Genomic DNA, 25,521 nt, shown 5'->3' with positions numbered 1-25,521 from the left:
GACCCTCGGATCATTGTAAGTCATGTTTAATTATCAGTAGTATTGCACATGTTTGTTTGTCACAGTAAAAGACAAATACTTGTATTGATTCCTTTGGTGAAAAGGAGCTAGAAGCTCGCGCCAAGGTAAAATTGTGGTATTTCTCCTGCTAGTTCCAGCACTTTGACTGTGCTTTTCTCCTCGGCTCTTTAATGAGACCATTGTTCCCTGCGGGTTAACGTTCATAAACAGGAGAAAAACCGGACTAGTTTCGGCTTATCAAGAGGTCAGGAGAGGTCACACTGCTGGTATTTGAACGCGGCCTTTTCGTGAAGGCGGATATCGTCTGACTTCTTACTTCCTGGTGTCACGATAATTTCTGTCCCCAACATGGCGAACGTTGCTGCTGCTGCCTCGGCTGCTGCGGCCGCGGCTGCTGCGGCGAACAGAGACCCAGCAGTTGATCGTTCCTTGCGATCGGTGTTCGGTAAGTTTGTAAACCGCAATAATGCGGTTACGCGTAGTTTTATTGTTAGGCAGCCGCTAAGTTGGTAAATCGACGAATGAGTGGAAGCCTGTTAGCATTGATAACAGGCTAACCTAGCGTTTACTTAGTTCTGGTATCTGAGCAGCAAGGCGACCATCTACTTTAATCTTAATCTCTAAAACAACAATTAAGCAATTAAATAAAATGCAAATGCGTATTATTGTTTTATTAACTCTTGTTTACTATAGTGGGTAACATTCCGTATGAAGCTACAGAAGAACAACTGAAAGACATCTTCTCTGAGGTCGGACTTGTTGTAAGTTTCAGGTAAGTTAAACAAATTTTATGGCAGATGACTTTTATGATTTGTTATTAACTTTTTTTAATTTCACCCATATGTAGTCTAAGAACATTTGAACGTGGTACAAAACAACGAACTGGCAACAACAGTAATAAACATACACATGTGGCTTAATATCCATAGTACCGATTCAAACTGATATCTATCATGTAGTAATGCTAATAGATAATCATCTTGTTTATATTGTTAAACACAAGCTGAAAATATTTCAGACGTTAAATATACAAAGGGAAACTGCGACATGAAACTTCAACATAAATAGTTTTAATATTTTTAATCATTGCAGTTTTAAGTACAGTTTTGTTTTTGAGTTTGAAAACCTTGTTTTTAACAAAAGTTCTTCGTGATTGTGCATTTCCTCTTGTTCTTATAGGTTAGTATATGACAGAGAGACAGGAAAACCAAAGGGATATGGCTTCTGTGAATATCAAGACCAGGAGACTGCTCTTAGCGCCATGCGTAACCTGAACGGGAGAGAGTTCAGTGGTCGTGCTCTCCGTGTTGACAATGCTGCCAGCGAGAAAAACAAGGAAGAGCTTAAGAGTACGTGTTCAGTTTCCCCTGGAGTTATTTCAAGTACAAAGAGCGAGAACTGTTATTTCAACTCAAAAATGACACCTTGTGTTGTGCACAGGTTTGGGAACAGGAGCCCCCATCATCGAGTCCCCTTATGGAGACAGTGTCCAGCCAGAGGAGGCCCCGGAGTCCATCAGTAGAGCTGTGGCCAGTCTGCCACCGGAGCAGATGTTTGAACTTATGAAACAGATGAAGGTAGGCTTGGTATACTGCTCCAGAGAAATGATAGTAAGCTTCAGCACTTACCTGTGGATCATTTACTTCATATTTATCTCAGTATTTGTAAAGCAAGTTTCACATTTTCATTCATTTTCACAGACTTGATGTTCTGTGTTTCTTTCAAATGTTTAGGGTCATTCTGAGTCATGCTTAATGAGTAGTTATAAAAGCATAATCTCTACACTTTATACAGCACTCTCTGGCGCTGGTCCATCAGGGGCATTTGCGTATTATGGTATTTTATGTATTCAGCTGATTTAAAGTCTGAATTCTTGTCTAACAGGATAGTCTCCATAAATAAGGCAAATTATGTACTGTCCTGTTTTCACAATTTAAATCAACCTGGAATTGTAACATTTGTCTTTTTCTACAGTAGCATATGCTGAAAAAAATATACGTTTTAAAAAGTAAAATCGGAAAATTAATATAGAATATTTCCCATCATACTTCTCTTTCCCCTATAGGACATGTTGTCAGGCTGTCCTTTGAGTTTGTCTCTAGTGTTTCTCAGTCTGAATCACTTCTGCGTGGAGCTCTATGCACATGCTCTTCCTTCCCTTTCATTAACGGGCTGTGCTGTACAGTCTGTCCCTCTCAGCTCTGCCAGAGAAGCTTTATCATTGCACAGCTGGCAGTCTGCTTCATTAAGCTCGAGGAAACGACACACTGCAGACGTTTTGCCCGACAGGAAAAGTGTTTGGTTGCAGTAAAGCTTGTGTCAATAGGACAGCTCCATATGCTGATCAGTGTACGCGTGTTTGGCTCTGATAATGATACCACCGACATTGTTGCATTTGTTTGTCAAAATTCTGGTGCTCATTTGAAAATCTGAGGACGTTCTCCAAACTGTCGGGAAGAAAATCACACGTCAAACCAGCGATGTGTCCGAGGTTTTGCTTTTTTGATCTCAGATTTTAAAATGTGGCCTCTAAAAAACATATTTTAAAATTCTGTTTGGTGAAAATCAGATTTTTTTTCTCCAGCTATGTGTGCAGAACAGTCCCCAGGAGGCAAGAAACATGCTGCTGCAGAACCCTCAGCTGGCTTATGCTCTGCTGCAGGCCCAAGTAGTCATGCGGATTGTTGACCCAGAGATAGCTTTGGTGAGAGAAGCTGTCTTAAGATCAAAAAGATATACATTTTGCTTGATCATACCTAAGTGAACGAAATCCATAAAAAAAAATCACTTTGTATTCCAAACACAGAAAATGCTCCATCGTCAAACTACAGTCCAGCCTCTTGTTCCTAGCGGCCAAGGTGGAGGAGCACCACCAGTCAATCCACCTCCTGCGCAGTCCAGTGTGCCGGTATCTCAGCCACAACCTTTGGTAGGTAGAAACCATTTTTACTATCCAACATATAACAACGTAATCATCAGCCACAACAACATTTTGGCTTTCAGCCAAATTTACAGGATTACAATTCAAAGCAGTTTGATTTAATTTAATTAAGCTTTCTTACTTTATTTTATATCTAAACAGCCAGGAATGCATGTGAATGGAGCCCCTCAGATGATGCAGCCTCCCAGCATGGGGGTTGTCCCTGGACCAATGCCTGTACCAGGTCCAGGACCAGGAGCAGGACCAGTCGGCCCTCCAGGTACTCTGGTGCATCTTTACCTCACTGTGCAAATGCTATTGCAACCACCTCAGTGGTCCAGCTCTAAATTACAAACCCTAGAACTCTGTCTGTGTTGGCTTCTGTTGTTGGTTCATTTAGTTGTTTTAGTTTAACATATAAACAAATGCAAATGTTGGTCAATTTAAAGTTTTTACAGTAAAATGAAATATGAACTTGTGAATGAGTGTTTCCTTCATTAATACAAACTTATTCACTTCATGCAATTCAAAGAAGAAGAGTTAACTGGTTATAAACAATAATAGTTGTCAGAAAGTCTGCTTTTAATTTCATTAATGCATCATCACCAAAATAAATCTGATCAATAAAAAATGCAAATTAGTTTTAATATCTTATATTTATATTTAAAATTCATTCAAATTGTCTTTGTGGATTAACATGGTCACGCAAACTAAAAGCTAGTTTCTAGAGATTCATATGTGATGTCCTCCCAGCATCACTAGGTGTCACCATAGCCTCGTCATTAGTAAGGAGGCGTATGTTAACTTGACTCTGCTTAGCTAGAAGGACTGTTTTCATGTTCCATAAACATTTGCTTTACACCATCTCATTGTGTCTGTAACATGATAAAAAGGTTCCCTCTTCTCCCCTTTGTCTGTGTGCGTACAACAGTGGGCATGCTTCGAAATGCTTTTAAAGTGCTGCTTTGCTCTCTTGAGTCTTGTGTCTCCTGTTCTTTTCACTTTAATGCTGGCTCAGGAAACCTTCAGCATTCTCCCACAGGATCGTCTGGGCAAGCTGCTATCGAGCGGCCACAAGGTATCACTGTCCTCCCTCAGTTCAAGTCGGGTCATAAGGCTGTTATGGAGCCTCCACTGCACAGGGTTACAGCATATCTGGGGTTTAGTGGTGGCTTCAAGCGGTTTACTGTATGTGCACAATAATAACTGTAGCTTTCTCATTCCACATGAAACCAGTAAATTATCAGCCAAGCCTAAAATATTATTCCTATCTTTAGGGATAAGCGGTTGTAAGGTGAAACTTTTGATGTAGTAAATATTTGCACATAATGCAAAAAGAAAAGTTTGCCATTAGATCAATGACATGTAAAATAAAACAACAAAGTTTTGTCTAAATTCACTCGGCTGCAGGTAAAAGCAGATATATGGACTCCTTCACATGTGCATGTTCAGCCAGCCGTGTGCAGACATTCCTTTCTGCCGTCTTTCCGCTGTCTTGTTGGGGCTTTGTTGTCAAGCCTGACACGCTTAACAATAGACAAGCATGCGTGCTGCTTTGGATGGCGTGAAGCAGGTACAAGGTTGACAACCTTGCCACCAGCAGCACAGTGACCTGTGTGACCTCCATCTGAGTCGCTAGATACAAAACAACCAAAAGACTCCTTCTGTACGATCCTACTTTAAAGTAAAGCTGGAGCATTCAGGAGACCCCCCCCCCCCCTTTTTTTCTGGACTTGCTGTAGATGTAAAGGCCAGATGTTGATGATGTTTGAGGGTTTTGCTTTACTGGCTTGAATCAATCAGCCACAGTGGATGCACTTGGCCCTCGTACCTGTAGACTGTCCGACCTCATGACCTGCTGCTCCTTGATGGGAGACCACAAGTTTGTATTTTCTTACTGCATTTTCTGTTCCTGACGTCTCTGTTTGTTCGGTGTGGACCTCATGTAGTTGTGTGATTTTGACCTTTTTACAGCTGTGTCTGGAATTTCATCTCCCTTTTTAATGCATTAGTCATAGGACATGTACTAATCCACTGAAACAGTTTTTGTTTTTGAACACATTTCCTTCTCCCAGGACCAGGTGGCATCCCCCCCAGAGGCCTGCTGGGAGATGGACCTAATGACCCCAGAGGAGGAACTCTGCTCTCTGTCACTGGAGAAGTCATTGACCCGAAGTAAGAACTTCACCTCAATCATGTTTTTGGTTTTATAGTCTGCATCTAAGCTGTTCACAGTTCTTCTACATTATTTCTTTAGTATTTCTGTGGCGCATTATTACTGTGATAATCTTATGTCGCTGTTTGTGTATGTAGTCGGGGTTACATGGCAGCCCCACCACCCCACCACCCAGGACATCAAGCTCCGCCTGTACACATGAGCCAAATGCCAACCGGACCCCCAATGGACATGAGAGCTCCACAAATTGGTGAACCAAGAAATGTAATGGGAGACCCCCGCGTGCCAATGATGGAGCCGCGGGCCCCTCCGATGGAAACCAGAGGTACCGCATGTCTGACACTTCTCCAAACCCACCTTCAGTTGAATTAGTTTTTGGTTGATAACAGATGTCAGAGACTGTCTCAGTTGTCAGACAAACAAAATTCCACCAAGCTAAAGTCTCAAGTGATCTTTTTAAACATTAAACCCGTTTTACTTCCTCAAACCTCTCTCACTCTTTAAATGTTGATCTGGGTTGAGCAGTCACCCTGTGTTCTATTTTTCTTCTTTCTGCAGGTCGAGACCCGAGGGCGATGGACGCCCGTGGCCCAGTGGTGGGACAGCGGGTCCCCATGGCAGGAGCAATGCCAGGCCCCATGCCTCACGGCATGGGTCCAAACCCAGTTCCACCTACAAGACCGGTAACAACTGCATCTAAAGTCTGAGCTTGAATTCTTAACGATGAGCTTAGTATTAGTCTATAAATACTAACTCTAGATTTATGTTATTATTGACATGGTGAGGCGATTGACAGATGGCTGCTGTCTGCACAGACTAGATGGTCAGCACCCTCTTGATGAGCAGTAAATTCCAGGGCTGTGTTTGTCCTGCAGGGTCCTGGTATTTCTGGTGTGCCACCGTCGGGAGGAGGGTTCAGTCCAGGACAGAGCCAGGTGTCCACACAGGACCAGGAAAAGGTGGGTGTCATTTTCTTAGTGAAATGAGTCATGATGATAATGTGACCGTGCTGTCAGAGGAAACGCATGGTAACAGAAATCAACTGGATATTTTATGTCTTTATGATGTCATCTTAATGTTAAGGACAGCTTCCATTGAAAGCAATCCTACCTGGTGATGGTCTGTCTTATCAGAGCTGGCACTTGAACTACTCGTGTGTGTGTGTCATCAACAACCTGTTGAACTAGTTTATTTCAGTTCTCATCCACTGAGTGAGGACAGAGTAAATGCTGCTGGAAGACGAGCTGCTTTAATCAGAGTTTTGATTCCCATCACCAAAGAACACGGATCTGTAATATATCACATAAGCATTTCCCATCTTTTTACTTTAGGCTGCTTTGATCATGCAAGTTCTCCAGCTGACCCCGGAACAGATTGCCATGTTGCCCCCAGAGCAGAGGCAGAGCATCCTCATCCTGAAGGAGCAGATTCAGAAGACGGCTGGCGGAGCACCGTGACCACTTCAGCTTCAAGACACAGGTGGGGATTTTTTTTCTTTCTGTCTTGTGCCGTTTTCCTCCTGGAAAATTCGGCAACACTTGTGTTTTCCTTATTGTGCTGTCATCATTTTCATTTCAGGACTCCACCCAGCGCTTGTCACGTTCTGCTTGACTCTGGTTTTAGTTTGGAATTTTGTATAGTTTGTTTTTTCTTACCACATTATTTCCTGTAGGAAAGAGTTTTTGTTTGTGGACTAAATGTTATTCCCCAAAGCCGACTGTTCTCAGCTGTGATATTGTTTTGTCAATAAAACAACAAAATAAACGTATTCATGTCTTTATTAATATCTATTAGCTATCTGTACCTATCTTTAAACATAACCAGTGAATGGGTTCCTACAATGGAAAGAAGACATTCCACACCTCCAGGGTGCATAGCTACAGGGTAGAGGCATCTAGTAATTCAGGGAAGTACCTGGCCGACTATAATGGTCCATTGTCTGTTTCTAGAAAACCCATTTGTGTAACCAGTAAATCACGACAATGCTGGCAATGACTTTGACTGTTTATACAATTCACAAAATCAAATTGTTACAAAGTTTATGCAACTTAAACTATTTCCACCAGTGATTTATTCTTCATGCTTTGGTGGCAGCAGTGGCTTAAATCACATACATATTAATGACAAACAATAATAAACAATGTTAAAGACTAAGTACTGAATCCCAACATGTCCTGAGATTTGTAACAGTAAAAATCTTCCTTCATAAACTTCAAGTATCAGTTTTGTAGCAACTGCAAGGTTTTGATTAGAAAGCTTAAGGTGACGATACAATGATTGTACAGGTGTAACTAATGTGTGTATAAACCATGAATCATTGCGAATCATGACGGCGTGAGCGGTGTTTGAGTTTGGTGAGTTCCTAAGTAGTGTTAAAACAACAGTTCTTTATCAGGTGCAACGTTGAGGCCTGAATGGCGAACTGGGTGCACCTCATCGATGACTGCGGTCGAAGACGAACCATATTCAGGCATTCAGAACGAGCCCTACAGGCGGCCGGTCTGCTCAGAAGTTCTCTTTGTTGAAGTGAAATCTAGTCTTGCGCGGATCCACGTCCGAGTATTTGGCACAGTTCTTCTCCAGCACGTTTGCAAGCGCCTCCGGACCACACAGGAAAGTTCCCACTTGAGACCTGAAGTCAAAGGAGACACATTTGAAAGAAAATTAAAAACAGGGAGTGGTGGAAAATAAGTGAATGCATTTAATCCAAGAATTTGCAAATTTCCTCTAATAAGTTAACTGTTAAGTACATTTTTATTTCCTTATATAATATTGCTTACTTACTAAGAGCTGCCATTGTTATTGACATTGCAATGCATTCTGGGTAGTAATATCCTATGGATGCCCTGATCTTGCTTCTGTATTGTCTGTCGTTGCTTTGAGCTACAAATTGTTTATTTTCTACCTGACAGAAGGTTTTCATCTTACATGGGGTTCTCCTGTCTGACTTGTTCGAACTCCTTGTCCCAGACGGGTCTGCCGTAGTGCGTCTTCTGCTTGAGCCCAGTGACCACGTCGGTCTCCTTATCAAAGTGAACCGTCACATGTGTAATCTGTGACACACAAGGAGTGAAAAATGAGACATCACAGCTAAGATTTGTGTGTGTGTGTGTGTGTGTGTGTGTGTGTGTGTGTGTGTGTGTGTGTGTGTGTGTGTGTGTGGCCACTCACATGGCTTTGATCCCAACCAGTCAAAAAGAGCTTGTAGGTCAGGAAATTCCCCATGCCTCTCTCCTCCATCTCCTTCTCCAGCGACTGCAGGAGGTCGGCGAACCACTCAAAGGCGTATGTTTCCCGGCAGAGCCAGTAGAAATAAATCTAGAACCAGGAAACACACGCAGGAGTAATAAACAATGGCGCTTTACACCCGCGCTCTGCTGGTGCACAAACACAGGGTGTGTTGTGAAATCACAAAGCAGCTGATGATGAAAGAGAGGAATTAACATTCCTGCCCTACATTTTCCAACTCCTTCTATTCTGACGGTTTCCACATCGTGGCTTTTAAACAGGTGTGAACATCAACAGCACTGATCGGGGTGTGATTTGGGCTGATACCTTCTTGGTTCGCAGCTTTGGGTCCGACCCCTTGAACTTGTACCAGATGGACTTGAGGATGGAGGCGAATGGAGTGATTCCGATGCCGGCGCCGACCAGCATGCTGACCTCGTAGTCGAACACGTCCTCGCTGGCCGTGCCGAAGGGCCCATCCACCCCCATTCTGACGGAACAGCACACATGCCTTCAGTTAGCACCGCAAACCAAATAAATAACCACATAGAATTATTCTTTCTTTCAAACGTGCCCAACTTCAGGCTTGAACTTGCTCAATTTGCTCAAGCACTGAAACAGTATTAACAGTAAATATTTGGGATGCTACGTGCCTTAAGGTCCAGTACAAGAACCACACCCTCACAATTATGCTAGGCACAATTAGCCTCTACACCTTATGTAATTAGTCACGACACAGTTGGCTGAGGTACAACTGTGAGAGTTTCACGCACATGCGAACACAAACATGTCTAGAAGAAAGAGGAAGCAGAAGAAAATGCATTATGCAACCCAGCACGCGAAGAACCTTTCTCTGTTCACGCCACCATGTGTGACTGAGATGACAAACAAGATAGAAGGATTAGATAGAGGCAGACTAACGCGAGGACGACCTACTTGGGGCCCTGTGCTCCCTCCGGAAGCTTTTGCATTATGTCAATGAGTTTGTCGGTCCAGTCTCCGGCCGAGCGGATGTGGACACTGAAGAAATCCTCCTCGGGGGCAGAGGTCATGGTGAACGGGTGCCACTCCAGCTGGGAGATGGTGGGGCAGTTGAGAAAGACGTACTGGCCCACGTCCATTTTGAAGCCGCTCTTCTCCAGCTGCAGCTCCAGCACTTTGGACGGGTGCATCACGATCTGCGGGAGGAAACGCACCGGACGTTACAGCCGGGGCCGGACCGGGTCGGGAGCAGGGGAGACGGTGCCGAAGGGTCGGGCCTACCTTCCTGTACCGGACAACCTGCATGTAGCGGATGAAGCGCACCAGACGCTCGCAAATGTACAGGACCATTGGGCCGATCACGAACATCCAGGTCTGAGGAACCCACAGAGAAAGGGGATTAGATTAGACCCCTCGCCGGCTGAGCCGCTCCCGGGTTGAAACAGACCAACCTGTGGGAAGCCGCCTGCGAACTGAGGGTCCGGACACTGAGGAGTCTGCCCCCACTCGTCACTGCGGTCTTTGCACAGGGTGACGTTGTGCGGCGGGTCTGACTCCTGGAGGCTCCGCACGATGCGCCTGCAGGTGAGACACACGGGGTAAAACAGCCTGCGGTGGGAGTGGACGACGTGTGGGAGCGCCCCCCCCCCCCCCTCACCCGGCTCCGTGGAAGACGAGCCCGGCGAAGAAGATGACGAAGAGGTGATGCGTGTACCAGAAGACCTCGAAGTAGCTGCGCCTGATGACCTCCATGGAGGAGGTGATGATGAGGATGAGGGCCAGGGTGATGACGACGCCGGTGACCCCCGCGATGGTGCTGAAGGCGAAGTAGATGGGGATCCGCTCCGGATTCTGAGACGCGAGGCCGAGAATCGCTACGTTAGCCGCCGCTAGCATTCCGCTCAGGGTGAGAGCTCGTTTAAGAAACGAGCCATCAGCGCAACTCAACACAAGGCAGTGACCAATAATGAACTCTTGATGACTGACCAGGTCTTTTTCGCGGACTGGGTTCAGGTAGGTGGTGTCGTCCTCGTCGCCCAGCTTGGACAGATCAGTGCTGAGCTCGTCGTACACCCCTTGTCTGCTGTTGTTGAACCACTCCACGTTGAGCAGATGGGCGATGGTGTGAACAGCTGTCAGAGCAGAGTGGAGGCAGGTTAACATCAACCTGGCAGGTTTCATTAGTACCTGCCTTTGCGGTGAAATATAATAAATAGCATATTCCGTGTTTATTTTAAGCCTGAGTTTCTTCATTCCTTTCGGTGAAACGTGTGTGTCTTTCTGTGCTTAGGAGGAAATAAGGTGCAAGATAATAACAAGATTGTATTTGAGAACATTCTCAACAGACACGCGAGTCATTGTTATGTAATTATGAGTTTTATGCAGCTCTTTGTTACACTGACAGGAAGATTGTTCGATTTATGTTTTCTTTTTCTCTCTCTAATGAAACCTGTGGCTGAGGAGGAGTGGATGGGATCAAAACCAGCCTAGAAACGAGATTCAACATTGCTTAAACGTGGGATCTAATAAAGCAAATATTCAGTGAAACTGCTTGTGATGTGATGTCAGAGGCTCAACATTGTTGCGTCTGAGCGTTAAACAACACGCCTGGCCTCACCTGTCATCAGGCCGATCATGTACGCCACCAGCTTATGGAACGTCAGGTTCTTGTCCACCTGCTTTCTCATTGTTTTACTGCAACACTAGACAGACGAAGACAGAGGCAAAGGGTGGAGCGTTGAACACGGAGCAAATACCTTCCACTGGACAAACCTTCCTGCTCCGTGTGACATAAAAGCTGCTCAAAGAACAAAAAACAGACTTGAGCATTTCAGGTGTTGGAGCAGCATTAGACTGTTTAAGTGCAAGCTCAATATTCAGAATTTTCACACAGATCACCTTCAATATGAGGACCCCCAACCCCTCACAGGGTCTGTAAAGGGTTGGGGGTCCTCATATCGACTCATATCAGGCCGTGGGTGCAGCCTTACCATCAGGGAGCCTCGGATCAGAGACAGCAGGTTCCTGCACACCGGCAGCAGGATCAGCATGCAGTTGAAGTTGAGGACAGCAGCAGGAGCTCTGGCCCAGGGCAAACCGGCCTGGAACAGCACAGCGGAGGAATGCAGCACCTGACTTTTCCCTTTTCATGTCCTCCTTATCTACAGCGCAGCTAGGCTTCACTCTGACATTGAGGTGCTAGTAAATTATTAATATATCATTCACGTGGCGTCAATTAAACGACTAAGACACAAAGGTTGTCATTATCATTATTTTACAACATTGACAGCATTAAAGATGGATCTTAATTAATTCGTCTACAAACTGTGCTTTCTGCATATTTTCCTCTGGGATCATTCCTTTTTATTTTAAGTGAAATTAAATCTGGGTCCCAACGTGTTCATTCCAATTCACCGCGTACTCATTCGCAGCGAGGGCAAACGCGCTGCACAGCGGTAAACATCTGGCACCGAACACAGTTGATTCTGTTCTGCGCGCGCGTCCGGACTCACCCCGATGAGATGGCGCGTGTAGAAATACTGGGGCTCGGAGTTGTAGCGATTGTAGAAAAAGACGAAGAGAAAGATGTTGATGCCCATCCACACCACCTGCACGTTAGAAAACAATCTCAGACTCTCAAACAAGGCCGCGTATTTTATTTATATTGCGGGATATTTGGTAAATTATCGCTTTTTTGCGCGTAATCCCTCATCTGGTTTTATTCTCAAAACTCACCAGCGTAAAAGCTGAAAGCCCGTTGTTGACAAGCCAGTTACCCATGATGCGCTCTTTTCTCTGCCACAGCCTCTGTGCGCGTGCAGCTTCCCGGCACCGGGCATTTATAGGCCTCGGAGCGGCGCCTCCCTCCTCATCCGCAGGTGAGACAGCCGGTGATGACACCAGAGAGCACGAAGACAGCGGCACGCGCCGCGCGAGGAAAGCACGAGGAAGTTCACGGCTTTCGCCCTGGCGGCGAAATGAAAACAGTCGCGTCCTTCTGGAAAATGTGAGGTCGACTTAACAGTGAACAGGTAGGAGGAAACGAGCGGCACCGCGTGCGGGAAACCATGACGCGTCATGGAGGAAATTAGGAGATTAAAGTTTATGATGAGGGTGTGGTAATGTGTGAGTTTACAGTGTTTTATCGTTCAACACGCACGACTCAATGTTGAGTTTATTTTATTAGATCTTCAAGTAGTACAGTAGTCAAGGCACTGAACAAAAGGAACGTAGGAGCAAAGAGTCGAAGCAGATACAGAGTCAGTCTTATTAATACATCATCGCATGTCCATTCATTTCTTATGGTAACGTGCCTTTTATTTTTTTTAAACCGGTTTCAGCTCATTCTTTTTTCTGTTTTTCCATTAAGGCAACTACATCAGTAAAGAGCACTTTTCCATCACCGCAGTCGAGTCCACGCAGATGTTGAGCAGATGCAAACGTGTGCAAAAGGAGCATTCACGGTGCGAAAACCCTGAGAGGAAGTAAAGGCGGCGTCGCCCCGCTCCGTCCGCGGGGTCCTCGGACACCTGGCGTCCGTCCCACACACCTGGCTCGGCCCCGCCCCCGGCCCCGCCCCCGGCCCCCGCAGCCCCTGAAGGCGTCCTTTGTGCACGGCTGCATATCTCAGGGGGCGACATTCTTTGGTCTGCGGGCGCCACGTGTCCAGGAAACCAGCAGGGTAATGCACAGGTATGGTTTAAAACTGGGGGGGTACCGTGCTCACTCCAAAACACATTTGCGTTGAACTTAGCGAAGTCGGCGTCAGGTGCGCATCCAGCATCGCTGCCTCCAGGATGAGCAGCCGTCGTCTCGCCTCAGGCCGCCTCCATCATGTCGTCGATCACTGCACCTTCCCGCCCGTCCGGGCGCTGCGGGTCCGACCCGCCGGGCGCCAGCACCAAGGTGGCGGCCGTGGAGTAGGAGGGCGGCAGGTGCTCCCGCCCCCCCCCGGGCCCGCCCCCCCCGCGGCAGCAGACGCAGTGCAGGCAGTCGTGGACGTTGTACTTGAAGAGGCGCCGGCACGGGTGGCAGAACTGGTAGAAGAGCAGCATGAAGAGCACGGCCAGGCTGTAGCAGATCAGCAGCTGCACGCACAGCAGCGGCGCGCACACGTACTCATAGAAGTCCGACTTGAAGAAGTACCAGAGCGCGATGAGGCCGAAGTTCTCCGCGAAGCGCAGGCAGTAGTAGGCGGCCAGGCGCTTCCAGCGCTGCTTCCGCTCGATGAGCTCCCGGTGCGAGAGGTCCAGCTGCACCGCCGACCAGCAGAAGACGTTGATGCAGGCGTAGAGCAGCGTGAACATGCACAGCACCACCGTGGTGCCCACCTTGGAGAAGTTCTTCTCCACGTTGTCGGGCAGCGAGCCCCGCCGCGCCCAGAGCTCGGCCCAGGGCAGCAGGAAGAAGAGGAGCAGGTTGGCCACGCCCACCAGGATCACCCAGTGCGTGAGCGCCGTGCTGAAGAGCACCAGGGCGGTGACGCGCGTGGCGATCTCCAGGCCGCGCCACAGCACCATGCACAGGTAGGCGGCGGGGCGCAGGCGCACCTTGTAGTCGTCGAAGCGGATCTGGATGGCCAGGACGCTGCACAGCAGGGCGCCGTAGGTGATGGAGACCAGCGTGATGACCATCAGGGCCACTGCGGACACACAAACCAGCAGTCACGCCCGGAGAACGCGGTTAGTGCGGTGGCGGCGCCCGGCGGGCGGACGAGCGGCGGCGGCGGCTTACGTCGGGTGGGGATCATGTACTTCTCCTGGATGGTGGCGTACAGCTGGAGCGTCAGCTGCGGCGTGGAGCCCAGGAAGGCCTGGATGACCGCCGTGCGCTTGAAGGCGTTCCTGTGCGTGGCCAGGTTGCGCTCCGTCTGCCCGATCTCCCACTCCATGACGCCCTGGCTCCTCTTCAGGCTGATCTTCCTGGAGATGGTGACGTAGGGCTCCTCCTTCGTGCCCGCCTTGAAGTACACCACCAGCGCCTCGACGCACCTGGGGAAGAGCGCAGCGGTACCGGTGGTCACCAACAGGGGGCAGTGCAGCATCGCGTTTGTGACAGTCAGATGTTGTTGATCACACAGGCAACCGTGTAGGAACCAGAAAGGATTCATTTGTAGGAGTAATGATGTGTATCATTAGGGTTACACATCAGCTGTGTGTCAATGCAGCTCATTTTAGGATTTAAACTATAAATAAGATAAAGACTATAACCTATAAATAGGAATAAGAAAAGCAGGCATTCATCATAACACTGATCTCAGGAATGTTCTGGTCCGTCATAGGCTTCTCCTTTATAAACTGACCCCCACACCCACACACACAAAATAAACACCTCCACAGAGACTCCACCAGAGGGCGGGTGGAGGACAGCCCGGCTCCAGCCCTGGGCGTGGCTCCGCTGGCAGGTAAATGCTCCCAGCGCTCAGCTTTTCCAAGTACAGGAACGCGTTTCTCGGTCTTCGCGGCCGAAAGACCGGTCTGAACAAAGCGGAGTGCGCGGAACAGAAGCACCTCCTCATGAAAACTGCATTATTGTGTTACAGCACATCGCTGCTTCACTTCTTAACCCGTGACCGACACTGAAACTCCCTCCACGTGAGCCGGACGTCCGCAGCTTCAGCCCCTGAACTGCATTTCACCCCAGCGCTGTCTGGTTAATCTTCACGGCGCCGACTCTTATCTGCACCCGAACGCGCCCACGTTTGAGGTGCAGCCGCTTCCAGCTCAGCGCCACGGGGCCGACGGGGGCCCAAACCAGAGCAATATAATAAGAGGAGGCGCGGGAGGAACTGATTTAGTGCCATCGGCACCGGGAGCCGAGGATGCAGTCTGAGCCAGGCGGCACCTAGGGTTCTGCGCCACGGCCCAGTTTCACTTAAAGAGAAACCAGCAGGACGGACGAGGACATTAGCTGCAGAATCAATAGACCGACTTCTCCTGCAGCATCTTATCGATTCAGGCAGGGAAACGCTCGGGGCGTCTGTCGTCGCACGTGGTGCACTTTGACAAACGCAGTCGCTGGTGTTTTTGCTGCAGAGCATCCAGGAAATGCTTTGCTCAGCGTTTTAGCGTGACCGCCCTGTTTCGGCCTCCTGGGATCCAGCCCGTGGGACGCCTCGGGCCTCCAGGGGCGGCGGGAAGCACAAAGAGGCGCCAACGAGAAGCTCTACGTGCCGAGACTCGTCTGAACAGAGAGCGATTACATGGTTTCTGCTATACGCTTCAAGTAGAGGAGTCACAGCTAGGTCCTCCCTCACCTCCTCCCCCTCAAACGTTTCAAATTGACTTAGAGTCATATCACTTCCTGTCAGATGAAAACAAGATTTTTTCCCCATGCGGTTCGACGTTGATGCCTGAAGCTCAGCAATTACCGCATCCCCAAGTCACACAGGAACTCTCCCCTCGGAGCCGAGATCGGGCCGAGGCGATAGCGGACAGAACCAGCGGAGGCCCGATCACTGTCCTGCACATGCGCGCTGCCATCGACGGAGCAGCCGTGTCCTCGTGGTGGCTCTGAATCACTGGGACGAGGAGCAGAGGAGACGTGTGCGGGACCACAGGCCGCTGCAGCTGCTTTTGGTTTAAACAGGACGTTCCTGAGCACTCTTACCTCCAGGCTCCATTTCAAAAATAGTATTAATGCCTTTTTCATTTTTTTAGCTAAGAGCTGAAACCTGGACTCTGCCTCCACCGCTCATCACACATTAGAAGCTTTTAATCAGTACAAGAAACAACAGCCTCAGACGTCTGACGTTGGTCAAGTCATAGCACAGAAACAGGACGCAACATCCAAAGACCCCGTTTCCCAAGTCTCCCACTACGTCTGTGCTTCCTATTACAGCTATGAATTCCTTCCTGCTCCAGTTTTCGTTTCCATTCCAGTCTTTTTTCCGTGCGTTCATTATTCTAACTGCTATTTCTGTTGAGGGCTGCAGTTTCGGAGCCACTGGAGGAAGGGGACCCTGCGCACAAGACGCCATCACAGACACCAAGACGCAATCACAGAGCGAAAGCAACCACGAAAAACGAAGCCATGAAGCCTGTCAGCCATTTATAAAGCACCCAGTATGTTCAGTTCATTTCCAGAAATAGAAACTACATATTTGTCACCGAGTGAAAATATGCAGTGGGGGCAACGGGCAGTGCTGCTCCCACATTTCTCTATAAATAGTAATAGAAGTAGTAGTGGCCTTGTGCTGCCACTGTTATTTTAGCATTTGTCGGTTCATTTTCATTATTTCAAGCGGCTGAAGACAAGGTCTCACCTCTTGCCCTTCGAGAGCACGCACGCCGCTCTGTTGACAAATCAAAGTGCACGACAACAAAGTTTCAGTGTATTTGAATTTCAGGGAGCTTAAAGCAGCGGCTTCCTCCCTCACGAGTCACGGCTCATCACTTGGCTGAGAACATCTGACGCGGAGGTGTGGGATGGTGGTGTTGACACAGAAAACATCCCTGAACCGCAATGTTAAACATCACAAAGCTCGAGAAAACAAACAAACTGCAGCTTCGGCCCTTTTTGACACAATTCAATACGGATTTTCAACTTCAAATCACCCAAATCACTCGGGCAACGTGTTCGCTGTCTCAGCCCGGCTGAGTGGCGTCAAGGCCTGTGTGCGCCGTCGGGCCCAGATGAGGTCATGTGACTGAGCGGCATGCAGGTCATAAAGTGGAGGATGTGACCGCGGCCGATGCCCGAGTCATTTGACCGACTGACTGGGTTTACAGCCTGCTGTAGTTGTGAGTCAGCGCATGTGACTCCATCAAGGAACTAATTCAGAGTAAGAAGCAGGGAATATTTAGGTGAATCCATGACAAAATAATCAAATCCTCAAACACAAAATGCTCTTAAAAGGCCAACAGGTTTTTAAATAGTCGGGAATCAATAAATGACTGCAGCCCTGATGAGACGCAGAGTAAAAAAAGTAAACAAAAATAAAAAAAAGATGTTAACGCTCAGAGATGCAGTGATTGGTGCTTGCATGCGTTTAACACACACCAGTTTGCCTTCAATAACGGTTCTGCAGAGCTTAAGTGGAAGTTGCACAACTGGAAAAACAAATGGGCAACTAAGCAGCACTGAAGTGCAGCATATGGGCCATGGGTGCATGAGCGGATCACTAAACAGGAAGTAGCTCAACATTATTCTGACGTTAATGCTTTGTGCTTTTCTGACTGATCATATTTATTGTACTTATTGTGACATTTTTAGTGTACTTTGGGGCTTTTCAGCTTGTTTCTAGCTGGAGATGCATGATAATAATATTTTACTCTGTGGTAAAATACCCCCCTGCTGCTAAACAAACATTCTGACATCATCTGCAGAGATTTAGTGCAGATAGTTTCATGTGGCTGTTGTCTGAAGCTTGGGATCTGTTGACCTGCTCCCCCACACGACATCATCTGTTATCCAGAGAACTATGGATATTTGGATTAGTTCTGGAGGAACAGGTTAAACTAGGCCAGTGTAGTGGAGAGATGCACAGTACAGTGTTAATGCACATACACACATTGTTATATGAAACTCTATAAACTAGAAAATAACGTGTGGACGAACAGAAATGATCCCAAACACGCAAACAACCATCATCCCTTGCGAAGCGCCACGTGACGCGCACCCACCTGACGACTGGGCCGAGCAGCAGCAGGTGCAGGAACAGAACCAGCGGCCGGTCCCGACCCAGGTCCCTGTGGATGAAGGTGAGGGCCAGCTGGATGAGCACGGCGGGCAGCAGCATGAAGGTGATGGTGAAGCTCATCCACGTCACGTCGTCCGTCTTGCGGTACATGCTGCAGAGCACGGCGGCGACGGCGAACTCGGCGCAGTACAGGACGGTGGCCAGCACCACGCTGAACGGGGGCTGGACCCGGCGGCGGCTCACCACCAGCATCACGCCGTCCTCGGGCCCCGCGTCCAGGTCCGAGATCTCGCGCTCCGGCTCCTCCACGGCCACTTCACACATGGCCACGCCGAGTCCGGTTCACACTTCACGCTGACGAACGCACTTTTCCCGGCGTCGCTAGCGGCCGCAGGCGTTCGACCGGGCTCGTCCTGCCGAACCGCGCCGCAAAAACATCCCCTTCTGTATTTGCGCCCTTGAACGCGTCGTCTCCGCCGACTTGGCGCCAGGTTCGTCATCCCCGGGGCCTCGTCGCGGTCATCCTCGCCACTCGGCCGCGCCGCCGCCCCGCTGCAGGCTCGAACTCCCCCCCCACGGGCTCGTGTTGTTGTTTGATGCTCCGTCGCCGTGCGTGGCGCTACAGCAGCGTCGGGCCCGTTAAATCCGAGAGAAGGCAGCGCGCGCGCCGAGGAAAGTTCTGCTCACTCAGCCCGGAGCTGATCGGAGCGCGGATCAAGCTTCAAAGCGCTGCTGGTTCCGAGTCGAAAGAAAGAAAAACACGCCGAGGCGTCCTCCAGCTGTAGGGAGTGACTGGGGGGAGGGGGGAGGGGGTGTCTCTCTGACGGCATAGCTTTACAGCTGCTCCCTGCGCGTGGCTAGTCCCGGAAATGGCAGGTGGGAACTTTCAAAGTAAGAGAGAGAGCGAGAGAGCGACAGACGGAGAGAGAGAGACCTTTTGACCTTAAATCAAACATTTAATTACATATTACAGAAATTCTAATAGTGACAAAGTACCTGACCTGTTAGGAAATGAACCAGACAAAATTATTATTATTTAATTTTACTCGAAAGGCAATGTCTGGTCTCAGGTTTCATTCCCTTGTTATTAATTCAGTAAAATGGGTTAAATGAAAAACGATGTTTGGGTCTGAGTCTCTGATACCTAACAGGCCAATTGAGCAGCCACTGGGGCTTAACCTGAGCAATTACAATGCAGATATTGATTTGCACTGTCCCGTATCTGACAGGAAAAGGACTGAGGACTGTAAAGGTGCATCACCGCGGATATTAATAGATCTGCTGCTGGAGCTAGATAAGAAGAGATAGTGACCAGACTAATAAACGGTGTTCAGTATTTAGGCCGTGGCATTTAGGTGGAGCTGTCGCCAAGCCAGAGCAGCTTAGCCTGAGCAGGGGACAATGTAAACATGCCTGGGCCTCAAGTCTGTTAGTATTTACTAAGGGGCTTTAAGGTGTGTCAGATCAGGTCAAAGGTAGAGTGGGTTGGGCTGGAGAACGGTGCCGCCTGTCCTGACACCCGCTGTCGAAAACATCATTTGTCATCAACATTAGTCACATTTACAGTAATATTTGTACCTAATGCATGGTCCAGTTATTTTCAGCTGTCCTACATGTCTTGCACGGGTCAGTGTGGCTTTAAAAATGGCACCCAAACTTACAGCTGCTGCTCAATGAGTCTGAAGTCTGACGTGATCGATCCGTGTATAGTCAATAAATAAAAAAACGGGCGCAGGGGAAGTGTTCCAGGCTCCAGACTGCAGCAACACGCTGTAGTGTTATCGCAGCGCTCGTCCTTTGCGAGTGGCAGCAGTGGAGAAGGAGCGCATGGGGAGATCACTTTCTGTGAGCTTCCATTTTTAGTTCCCACCAGCAGCGAGGACTCGGCCTTGTTGTGCTGAGCTGCAGGCCGGAGTGCAGCAGCTACACAAACAGGTGCAGCGGATGCACCGAACAAGCTTTTATGAGTGCACTCAACCTTCCTGTTCACTTTATACGCAGACATTTCCTCATTTACATTGTCTTTTTTTCCAGCTGCGTGCCCACAAGACAACACAAACATTACCCATCCAATTGAACAGAACCAGTTTCAATGTTTGCTCAGCGACTTATGCAAACAAGTATTATTGCTTAGAGTGCTAGGAAGAATCTTGCAGAATCTTTGGTGGCATGCCTGAAATGTCCAATGCAAAAAGGCTTTTGACAACATGTCGTGTCAGCTTAAATAAACTCTGAAGAAATCGATTTCTCAACGAGATTTTATTTCTAGAAAGACAAATGTAACTTTACTGTCAGTTCCTTATTTGCAACAAAGTGACGACCAGCGTTCCTTTTATTTTGTAACATGAATTTTGATGCAGTTGCAAAACAGAGGCCACTCCCGGCCTGCACACTGTCATCACGCAGTTAGTTCAGACAAAGGATTCATTGGGTGACATCGATACTTCATCCTCAATACATTTTACATTTTCTTTAAAGCCACAGCTTCACATTTGCCTTTAACAAGCCAAAATATTCCTTTAGAACATAACAACAGGACACTTGTGACTTTATTCATTAGAGCGAAGGTACTAAAAGTGTAAATATTCTAATCCAGAGACGTAGTCAGGTCTATGTGAGCATGTTTACAGAGTACTGAAGTGGACCGGATCAGGGTGTGGTCCTCAGCTGCAGATATCTCTGCTCCAAGTGTGCCGGCCTGGGAGTGGCTGTGTGTGTCTTCACGTCTTCCTATAGTTGTGTGGACACGTTTGACTTTTGCTTTGCTCGATTGTTGGGAGGACATTTTGTTTGACCGTCACAAGTTTAAAAAGGTGGTTATAGGGTTGAGGTTAGATAAAGGTTTGGGTTCATGCTAATGTGATGTTTATTAACAGTAGCCTGAGAATATGTTATGTCAGCCAGTGTCTTCCCAGTGGGGCCACTGTGCAGGACGCGACCTGATTGGCTGCCGGTTTAACGACATAATAAGATAACGTAAGCACACAAATCACTGCTCCAGGTCTTAGAGAGCGCTGTCGCTAAGCCTAATTAACATTTATCCATTTTCATTATATGGGCAGAAGCTTTGCTGTTTTTTTTAACACAGAAATATATAAACATGAAATAACTGCTAGTGTAAATTTGTTGTTATCCAAGGTGCAAAATAGAAATTGGTCAAATAACATGCTCAAAATAAAATAGTGGGAAATAATCCGCGAATAAATTTAGCCTGTTATGGCCTAGATTAGAATGAAGTCATGTTATGTTGAGACCTAAGCGTCAGCCTCCAGCAGTGAACAATGTGCGAACACGACGCCATCTAGTGGCCAGTTCTGCACCACAAGGAAAGTGGTAGGAGGATTTAAGAAGTAATACTATTGCATAATATTGTATTATAGTAGGACGTGCTTCACCTGCAAACGTGCTTGTTATTGTCCTTTTAAATATGACTTGTTTCTCTTTTATTACTGTTAGTTTAGTATTATATTTATATTTCCTTTATTCTGTCTGTCTGTATAACTTCACTTCCTGATAAATTCCCATCATCTCATTTATCCCAATCAAAATATATTCCAAAACATTTTTGTTGTTCCCATTTTACAATAAAATCCCGATGAGTTGTGAGACAACACTAGCTCATTATTGTACTGTATGTCAACAAATTGTGAATGTTAGGAAGGAAAGGAAAATCCCAGCGTGTCAAACATCACCCCACCTGACGAATAGGTCCCCTGGATGCAAATACACCTTCTTTATTCTAATTAAAGATGACCCACGCCACCCAATGGGATTACCGGTTTGCTCGGAGGATTGTGGGATTGGCTGTAGTGTCCTAGGCTGCACCTCCCACATGGGGTGACTGCAGGCTTAGTGTGAGCCTTATTAGTTCTGTGGCTGCTGAGGATGTTAGTGAAGGCGAGCACCCAAACAAATGCATGGACATAGACCTGCTTCTGTAAGTTTCCCTCGGTTTCTTCTGGCTTGATAAACTTCTATGTTAATCATTTTACCTATAGTTTGTTCAGTGTAGTGGAAGCGCTAGTGTCAGTACTACTTGTTTATATCATATTGTTGTGTTTTCATCTAGTGGCTCACTGCACTTAAGCACCCATGTGTAGTGTTTGCTCACTGTTCTTTAGATATAAAACAGATATATTAACATAAATCCTTTGTTTATATGTCATAAAGCAGTTTAATCTACTGTTGATTGTTTTTATAATAATAAGTGTATGATCTTAATCATTTTTATATTGTTAAACTTAACAATTCACCTCAGCTTTTAATTTAAAATCTTCCCTATTGAAATACAAAATTTTGTCCTTCTTAAAACTTGCACCTTAGTCAATCAACAGTTTTAGGTGCCTGTGTAAAAGGCCCTCTGTCAGCATCATGTCCAGCTATAGCTAATTGATGATGATGAGCTCACTGTGTTCTCGAGCCAAAAAAAAATGGGTCAGCTTGTTGACAACACCGGGCCAATCTAAACTGGCTTTAGCAGATTACGGCGCTCGAGCAGATGCACTGGACAAAGGACCGAAAGGTCCGCAAGTATATTTCTAGCACGTAGCCTGACGAGATGAACACCTGCTGGGTTTCACAAAGCTTGATAAACATCCGTACTCGTACAGGGGAAAAAAACTTGAACTGGAATCGTGTCATCAGATTCACTATACACTCTGATGTGAAGACTCACATATTTGTGTTAGAAAGATTTATTGATGGTGTTACTGACTACAGATGAATATATGCTCAATTATCCTATGTTTAAAATTAATTTAGGATAACAAAAGCAAGATTACTGCTAATCCTGGAGATGGGGGAAGTGGAGAGAGACACTTGGCAGCCAAAGCACTGGCTGGATGTCCGACCATCTGTAAAAGTCTCCTCTGTGTCTGAGTACGGCTAAAGTCAGCAATCTGTTTGCAGGTACCAGTCCCAGAGAAGATGGTGGCCGCTGTGCTCACCTTGCTCGTCTCAACTAAACATGTTCAACCTGATGAGCAACTGCTGCACCTGGGTCTCCAAAATACAGGAGCCGATCAGGTAGAAACGATATGCTGGCTGAAATGTTATAGCCTGTATGATATTATAAACCAGTGCTAAAACCTATTCGGTGCTCAAATATTATAGTGTATTTCCTTTTCTGCAGGAAAATGTCCATTCTTGTGGTTGGTCTTGACAAAGCAGGAAAAACATCCTCCATCAGAGGGATGTTAAGAGGTAACTCCAGTACTTTCAACCTTTACCAAAGTTTATATGGTGGAAACGAACAAACAGAATAATCTGTTTGCTGCAGTTCCTCACGGTGGTGAAACGGGGCCCACCCAGGGCTGCGTGCGGCTCGAGCTGAGAGTGGAGAACTACCTGGTGACCTTGTTGGATGTAGGCGGGTCGGCGGAGTCCCGAGGAGGCTGGAGGGAGCTCTACGGAGAGGCGCACGGCATCATCTTCGTTGTGGACTCCAGTGACAGGCCGAGGATGAAGGAGGTCAAGGAGGTGCTCGATGACCTGCTCAACCAAACGAGAGTGGCAGGAAAACCAATATTAGTGTAGGTTCACGCATTTCAAATGTGATCTAACATCCAAATGCTGCCACTCTATGCAATGACGTCATGTTGTGACGTTTCCTCCACAGGCTGGCTAACAAACAGGACAAAATGAACGCTTTGCTGGGAAGCGACCTGATTGAGATTCTGTCTCTGGAGAAGCTGGTCAACCAGAGCCGCTCTCTGTGCCATATTGTAAGTTGATCTAAAATCCATCACTACAGCCGGATGAGACGTGTAGAGATAATTAAATAAAATATAGACACCAGAAGAAGATATGACTGACCTGTTGTCCTCGGGCTCTTAGGAGCCCTGTTCAGCCTTAATGGACCTGCGGCGCTGGTCGGACAGAAAGACTCTGCGAGGGCTTCGCTGGCTGGTTCGAGCCGTTTGCATGGATTACCCCGAGCTGTGCGCTCGCGTGGCCCAGGACAGCAAGAGGCCTCTGGAGCCCAGGGAGCGAGAGAAGAACGGGAAACCGGAGAAGGGCCGCAGAAAAGCCAAAGTGGAGCGGTAAGAAGCTTGAAACGCCCATGATTTGGATTACTGTTGACCATTAAATGAAGGTCGATCTGACGCACCCTGTGGCCTTTTGTGGAAAATATCTCCTCACCTCAGAATGAGATCCAGCAAGTCAGACCTTCGTCAGGCGCATCGGCCCAAAGACAAAGAGAGAAAGTCGAAGGGCGAAGGAAAGCTGCAACCCATTCGAAACATACTGCAAAAGGTCAGGAAAATGTTGGGAATCTGTCTTTTAAATCAAATTAAAGCTTTTTCTTATGGTTTTGCTATATTTGTGACTAAATGTTAGATTAAACTCAAATCTTTACTCAGGAGGCCACACTGAAGAAGAACCTCAGCACAAAGAAGAAGAAGAGGAAGAAGAAGCTGGTCAAAGTCATGGAAGGTGAAAAAGACCAGGAAGCGGCAGATGAACAGGAGGAGGAAGAAGAGGGTGATGGTAATGAAGCAGAGCAAGAAAACTCCAGTCACAGAGAGAGAGCAAGCAGCGCCCTGATCCCACCACAAAAAGGCAAACTGAGGCACAAAGCGAAGGTGAAGGAGGAGGCTGTGGACGAGCCAGAATCACTGGACAACGACGAGAAGAAGCTCAAAGGTTGGAATCACTTACAAGCGTCTCATGTTTTGTGTTTGATCACTCAGGGATGGAAATGTGACGCTTTTATTTTTTTTTGCTTGTAATAAAGGGGAGCAGAAGAAGAAGAAGAAGAAAGTTGTTAAAGTGAAAAGGAAGAACAAGATCAACACCGAGGAGATACCCAACACTTACTCCCAACCCGTGGACCTCTCTGCAACCTTTGGTGAGCCTCATCCACTTCTTGCATCCACCAATCAAATGCAGTAACTCGTTGGACTCTTAGCGATGATGAAATCCCAACTCCTGTTTAAAAAGATGACCCTGTCTCCTGATAGATCTTTACCGAAAAGCAATACTGGCTCTGAAGGAACGTCAGGATCAGGGACAGTGAGAGTGAAGCCCGGTTGTGTCCTGCCGCCCTGAGTGTGAGGATGCGGTCCACAGCAGTGGTGCGTGACGCGCCACATCCGCTCTCACTCCATTTCTTTCCCACTTAACGGGGTAAAACGGGGCAGAGGCAACCACTTCCAAACGACTGTCGCTCCAGACCTGGTCCCTGAACCTGTGGCGTGAGCGTCCAAATGTGTAGTGAAGGGCAGGTCCAAATGTAGTCACAGGAAATAAGCGTTCACACAGTTAAAACAGTCTAAACGTCTGTACTTTTTTATTGTAATTGTTTGTTATATGAAGCATTTTTATATGATTATTTATAAATAATACTGTGTTATTGTCAGCAGTTCACTGCATAGTACAGATCTATGAAACTGTAGAAATAAACACTATCACAGCAACATTGTGTAGTTACTGTAATCATTTAGTAACTCATTGTTTACAGATGTCATTTATTTATAGTCCAAGTCTCAATTACTGAGCATCATCATAACCCAACTATCTGGAAAACAATTTTTACAGTGACAAGGCTGATTT

At 47.2% G+C, this 25,521-nt stretch overlaps 4 protein-coding genes across 6 annotated transcripts; 2 read left to right on the top strand and 2 right to left on the bottom strand.

Annotated features, from left to right (window-relative positions):
* Window positions 1-307: 307 nt before the first annotated feature.
* Window positions 308-6,885, top strand: cstf2 (cleavage stimulation factor, 3' pre-RNA, subunit 2). 2 transcript variants are annotated; one of them, XM_029164736.2, is made up of 14 exons: window positions 308-466; window positions 715-793; window positions 1,201-1,370; window positions 1,462-1,598; window positions 2,606-2,725; window positions 2,828-2,950; window positions 3,104-3,221; window positions 3,960-4,019; window positions 5,017-5,116; window positions 5,255-5,442; window positions 5,676-5,800; window positions 5,993-6,076; window positions 6,449-6,596; window positions 6,696-6,885. In XM_029164736.2, exons 1-13 carry the CDS (start codon window positions 370-372, stop codon window positions 6,572-6,574), a joined length of 1,527 nt encoding a protein of 508 aa, XP_029020569.1. In that variant the 5' UTR covers window positions 308-369; the 3' UTR covers window positions 6,575-6,596; window positions 6,696-6,885. The 2 variants fall into 2 exon arrangements, with proteins under 2 accessions (XP_029020569.1, XP_029020570.1); XM_029164737.2 differs by lacking the exon at window positions 3,960-4,019.
* Window positions 6,886-7,109: 224 nt separating this feature from the next.
* Window positions 7,110-12,352, bottom strand: nox1 (NADPH oxidase 1). The gene is made up of 13 exons (XM_029164735.3): window positions 12,063-12,352; window positions 11,840-11,935; window positions 11,318-11,428; window positions 10,945-11,029; window positions 10,314-10,459; window positions 9,985-10,178; window positions 9,779-9,905; window positions 9,609-9,701; window positions 9,282-9,523; window positions 8,673-8,835; window positions 8,289-8,435; window positions 8,046-8,170; window positions 7,110-7,749 (listed from the first exon to the last, which is right to left on the bottom strand). Exons 1-13 carry the CDS (start codon window positions 12,105-12,107, stop codon window positions 7,623-7,625), a joined length of 1,701 nt encoding a protein of 566 aa, XP_029020568.1. The 5' UTR covers window positions 12,108-12,352; the 3' UTR covers window positions 7,110-7,622.
* Window positions 12,353-12,489: 137 nt separating this feature from the next.
* On the bottom strand, window positions 12,490-18,742 carry xkrx (XK related X-linked). The gene is made up of 3 exons (XM_029164738.3): window positions 17,951-18,742; window positions 14,061-14,317; window positions 12,490-13,968 (listed from the first exon to the last, which is right to left on the bottom strand). Exons 1-3 carry the CDS (start codon window positions 18,289-18,291, stop codon window positions 13,145-13,147), a joined length of 1,422 nt encoding a protein of 473 aa, XP_029020571.1. The 5' UTR covers window positions 18,292-18,742; the 3' UTR covers window positions 12,490-13,144.
* Window positions 17,903-25,385, top strand: arl13a (ADP-ribosylation factor-like 13A). Of its 2 annotated transcripts, none has more exons than XM_029164740.3 (10): window positions 17,903-18,028; window positions 22,876-22,992; window positions 23,099-23,169; window positions 23,246-23,498; window positions 23,585-23,690; window positions 23,803-24,008; window positions 24,114-24,222; window positions 24,330-24,612; window positions 24,704-24,817; window positions 24,930-25,385. In XM_029164740.3, the coding sequence occupies exons 2-10, from the start codon at window positions 22,934-22,936 to the stop codon at window positions 24,983-24,985; spliced, it is 1,257 nt and encodes a 418-aa protein (XP_029020573.1). In that variant the 5' UTR covers window positions 17,903-18,028; window positions 22,876-22,933; the 3' UTR covers window positions 24,986-25,385. The 2 variants fall into 2 exon arrangements, with proteins under 2 accessions (XP_029020573.1, XP_029020572.1); XM_029164739.3 differs by lacking the exon at window positions 17,903-18,028 and adding an exon at window positions 18,853-21,904.
* Window positions 25,386-25,521: the final 136 nt, after the last annotated feature.

This window comes from Betta splendens, chromosome 10 (genome assembly GCF_900634795.4).
Source record: "Betta splendens chromosome 10, fBetSpl5.4, whole genome shotgun sequence".
In the NCBI taxonomy this organism is placed as follows: Eukaryota; Metazoa; Chordata; class Actinopteri; order Anabantiformes; family Osphronemidae; genus Betta; species Betta splendens.
Note: the sequence above shows the minus strand (reverse complement) of the source record. Positions and strands in the feature narration are given on the sequence as shown.